This window comes from Alnus glutinosa, chromosome 12, assembly GCF_958979055.1.
Source record: "Alnus glutinosa chromosome 12, dhAlnGlut1.1, whole genome shotgun sequence".
Classification (NCBI taxonomy): domain Eukaryota; kingdom Viridiplantae; phylum Streptophyta; class Magnoliopsida; order Fagales; family Betulaceae; genus Alnus; species Alnus glutinosa.
In genome coordinates, this window is record NC_084897.1 from 14,037,039 (window position 1) to 14,042,111 (window position 5,073).

At 33.7% G+C, this 5,073-nt stretch overlaps 1 protein-coding gene across 1 annotated transcript; it reads right to left on the reverse strand.

Annotated features, from left to right (window-relative positions):
* Nucleotides 1–913: 913 nt before the first annotated feature.
* LOC133851544 (probable glycosyltransferase At5g20260) lies at nt 914–4,558 on the reverse strand. The gene is made up of 4 exons (XM_062287984.1): nt 4,275–4,558; nt 3,994–4,145; nt 2,402–2,750; nt 914–1,709 (listed from the first exon to the last, which is right to left on the reverse strand). The coding sequence occupies exons 1-4, from the start codon at nt 4,533–4,535 to the stop codon at nt 1,029–1,031; spliced, it is 1,443 nt and encodes a 480-aa protein (XP_062143968.1). The 5' UTR covers nt 4,536–4,558; the 3' UTR covers nt 914–1,028.
* Between the last annotated feature and the right edge of the window lie 515 nt (nt 4,559–5,073).

A 5,073-nucleotide genomic window follows, 5' to 3' on the forward strand; every position in this document is an offset into this window, starting at 1 on the left:
AAAATAATACACAAACAAAATCTTGTTTGAAAACTCTACCATCTCTAATATGAAGTAAACGGCATTTAAGAAACATCATTTTCTATTTTTATTAGGCGTTGTGCTTACATGGACACTACATGCTCTAAGAACACGTGTTATGACAATTTGGTAAATCGATTGGATTGAAAGAAATTCTTACAACCCTGTGTAGAAAAAAAAAAATAAAGAAAAAACTTTATCATATTATTTAGGGTAAAATCTACATATACCGGACCCTCCCAAATTACCTTCCAATTGATAATGTCCTTCTAAACTACAAAAAATTGTCAATGTTTCCCCTTAATAATGAAAATATACTTAATAAAAGTATGATAAAAAAAAAAAAAAACCTAAAACTAAAAAATAAATAAATATATAAAAACCAAGGGTTGCCAAATTTAAAAATTAAAGGAAAAATGAAAATTTTTTCATTTTAAAAAAAATGTTTACTTTAAAAAGAAATTAAAATTTTCGTTTTTTTTTTAAAAAAATTCAAATTATTATTATTTTTTTTTTAAATAGAAATTTTTTTTTTAAAATAATTTTTTTTTTCATTTTTTTTCAAAAAAAAAAAAAAATTATTTTTTTTCATTTTTCGTTTTGTTTTATTGAAAAAAATTTAAGGTCATTTTTGTATTTTTTTTGGCAGTGTAAGACATTGGCAATTTTTTGATAGTTTGGAAGGTCATTGTCAATTTGATGATAATTCAAGAGGCACGTGGACTTTTCCTTATTATTTATGATTTTAATAAAATAATATTATTTATGATCTAAAACAGAAATCTTAGTTCTAAATGGTACGTTTATAAATGAAAATGCAAAAAAGAAAAATTCTAAATAACCTCTTAAAATATTTTTCATTCTAATATTTAGATGTGGACGAAACTTTTCATAAGAATATTGTTTATTTCCTTTAAATTGTAGCAATTGAAGCCATATAAATATGTGAATTAAAATAAAATAAAATAAAATAAAAGAATTGAAAATATGTAGACAATTAATGCTTTTCAGTAAATATTATGTGGGAACCGGATGTTAAGCCTTCTGAGCCACACAGAATGAAGCAGCATGTGAATCACATCAAATGGCTTAGCCGGCCGGTTCAGCTCAAAATGCCTTGCTACTTGTGTCACCCTCTTTTGCAACGTTAAATATCTCTTCTCTGAAATACTCTCCAAGATCGTCTTAATTTCCGGTATTCTTTCCGGCGGAATAAACACCGCAAACTTGCTCCAGTCAAGAACATCACTGAAGGGTAACGTGTAGAAGTCGGAAATAATCACCGGAACACACTGTTGGTACATTGCCTCGACCACTCTCGGACTTGCCACTTCCGACCCACTCGGACACAAGCAAAACTTTGTTTGTCCCATAATTTTGTGGTAGTTTTTCTCCTTGGGAAGATTCTCGTACACTTGGACTTGCGCATCCTTGTCCTTCCAATGCTGGAATAGCATTTTCCTTATGTCTCCGTGGGCGGCGCCGGCAAAGAAGGCGAGGATTGTGCGCTTACTAGGCCGCAGGCCGAGGCGGGGTGGGCCGAGGCTGTGCACAGGGTGACCTTTCAAGTTAAATTCCGGCAATGAGACGTCCCTTGCAGGTATGAATCCTTCAGACGTGTTGGCATTGCATAGCACCCTTATGAAGTTCTTGAAGTACTTACGGTCCTCCTTTATGACCTCCGGTGCCTGAAAAAACGAAATAGACAATACGTGCAATAGAATTTCAACTAATTAAGGCAAAATAGATCGAGCATCTAAGAAGCAACTCAATTTGTAAGAAATTTTTGTTATGATCTTTAAGTGCAATTTTAACGTGTATATAAACTTTTGAGTACATTAATTTCCTTTACAAGCTAGTTTGTAAGGGTTCAAGTCACGGAAGGGGCGGCCTATGGGATAAAATGTACCACTGTAAACGTCGGTTGCAAAGCATAATAGTATGTTATGTTCCGTAACGGCCTATGGAATAGAGTGTATCACTGTGAACGTCGGCCGCGAAGCATGATGATATGTTATGATCTTAAATGTCCTATATAACTTAAGTATAATCTTAACCATGTGTATTAATGAAGCGCACACGATTTAAGTGGTTGTATGTTATAACCGCATGCATGGATGGCTGCGGAGCCGGTTTTCAATGATAAATTATACCTTTGTGACTAAAAAATTAGTAAGGTGCATATGCATGCTATTACCCTTTAAAAGGGGTAATCAAGTACTCCAAATCAGTCTCATTTCCATGCAGTTCCTAAAACCAAGCAAGAACTAAAGCTGAAGGCAAGTTTAATTTGTCAAATGGGCAATTAAGAAAATTTTCAGATTAATTACCAAGTATTAATTAATTAAGATAATGTAATTGGCAGAAAATTAAAGCATACCCAATCATGGCAAGAGACCATAAAATGGTCCGCTCCACCGCTTCTATTCCAGTAAGGGTATCTTGTTGCAACGACGTTGACATAATCTGTGAAGATTGGGAGTAAAGGGAAGTGGTAGGGGTCAAGCCTGAAGAAGAAGTTGACGATCTTGGTAATGCTAATAGGCAGGAAAAACGCATGTGCCTCATCAGGATGGCGAGCCATGAAGGGGCTCTTCCCCCTCTCCATCTCGTCGATGAATTGGCCCTCGATGGAGTAGATGTAACTCATGGGCCCACGGTGGACCAATGGTTGCTCTCCCTCCCTGTAGGTCCACACCTTGAATCTCTTCACCATCTCCACGTGGCTCCTGGAAAAATAATTGCAATTGTTAATTACTTTAAACGCTTGCGAGTAATTAATAAATTGCCAAATGTATTGGGATCGGGATCTGGATAAACTAGTCCTACAACCGCCTTAAGTTTTCGGTCGAATAGGTAATGTGAGAGAGCTCATATAGAATTTATCTGTTTAAATAGATGACCGACCAAAAATAAGAGATGTTACGTTCAAATCTCTTTTATAAATCCATCATTGAATATGTGGTTTTACATATTTAACGGTAGATTTGTTCATTTCTTGTATGGAGATAGACCAAAGATGAAAACCTAACATTTCTCTACCAAAATTACTAGCAATTTAAGCAGATAATTATTGTTGATCTATAGAAACAAAACAAAAAAAAAAAAAAAAAAAAAAAAAAAATTGCAGTACAATATTGTCCAAAGGATTTGTTTAGATATTACATCAATCTAGTGATATAAATGCCATGGTGTTGCCTATATTAAAGATATGGCCAAAACAAGAGAGAATTTGGACTCAACTTCAACCACCATCTCACGAATGCAAAGAAACAAACAACCACACAGCCGCTCACAAACAGAAAGGATAAGTTCTATCTATAGCAGGAATTAATGTGAACCGCTCAAAAAATAAGATCCTATTAAGCCCTCTGTTTTTTAATATTTCAGAAAAATAAATAGAACATGTAATCAAATATAATTAAAGGGAAATTTCATAAAATCCCTCTAAATTTTTACTCGATTTGAACTGATTTTTTTAAAGTTAAAAAGCTCTCAATTTCACCTCTCGAATTTTTTTCCTTCAGTAGAGTTTGGCGCTAAATCAAACGGTAAAATAAGTAAAATGGCCTTTATGCTCTTGAAACTTTTATAAAATTTCAAACTTACCCTTTTTAATTTCAAATTAAAAAATAAATACTCATGGGTACCCAAAGTTTTTTATTTGGAAAAAAAAAAAAAAAACGAAAATAAAGGTATTTTTGTCATTTTCAAGGGTGCCGTTAAAATTTAACGCTAATCCCTAACGGACCGGGGACATTGCATGAAATTAGAAATTCGAAGGGTGAAATTAATTGAGAGTATTTTAACTTTAGAGAAGTTATTTCAAATGGAGTTAAAGTTTATGAGGGTTTTGGGAAATTTTTCCTAAATTAATTATATATTTAAGTATAATGGCATATGAAATGTAAAGAAAAATGAAAAATGAAAAGAAAAAAAAAAAGCAATATTTGTAAGGTCTGAAAACTTAACTGATGAAAGGCAAATGCATTTCTATAAACGCATCCTGTGGGGATGTACGTTTCCTCCCTGTCAGAAGTGTAGTTGTGTGTACGAATCGCTTGGCGGATGGCCGATCGGGCTCTAGCGAGACCCTCTTCAATCCTCTCCGTTCTACTCTTCTTCTGCTCACACAGTGATCGAACACAGAGATCGAATAAGGAAAAATCGTGCATGAACCAACCAAATCATAATTAACGCTTTCAAATAAATTAAAAGAAAATACTCCAAGAATCAACATGAACGTTGCGCACCTTGGTATGACTGAGAGAATCGTTACTGGGTTTAGTCGAGGAAGAAGGCGAGGGAGGTGGTGCATCTGGAAGAGATATCTGTGGAGAGGGTGCCGGTGAAACTTGCAGCGGTACTGTTTGTTGATGGGTTTGTGGTGGGGTGGAAGGAGAAGAACGGAGAAGGAGATGGTTTTGGTTTAAGGGAGAGATGTAGACGAGAAGGAAGAAGAGAAGAAGGGCAAGGAGTAGTAAAAATGGTGAGCGGAAACTCAAGCTTGCCATGGCTAGCTGCCGACCGTTGGGTTGCAGCTGGCTAATGCCTAATAAGCAACTGAATTTATGACGACAACCTGTTTTTTATTTTGTTTTTTATTTTATTTTAATTTTTTTTGTATTTTTATTTTTCATAAGTTAATGTATTTGGTGGGTAACAATTAGGCCTTTCATTTCTCTACTGTTTCTCTCTTTTTTTTTTTTTTTTTTCATAAGTTAATGTATTTGGTGGGTAACAATTAGGCCTTTCATTTCTCTACTGTTTCTCTCTCTTTTTTTTGTTCTTTCTTTTTCCTTGAATGTAGATAATGATAGGATCCCATAATATCTTCATAACATTTTGTTTAATATTCTCTCATAATTATAATAATTACATATTCTTTTATATATATATATATATAAGACATACTATGCAGTACAATTGTGTCGTATCCCATGTTTGTGTCTTACCGACATAATGGTTAATTCATTTTCAAAATTAGAGAATAAGAGAAGAATAAAAGAAAGCATTTCTTTTTTTATAATATTTTTATTTTTAAAAATTATT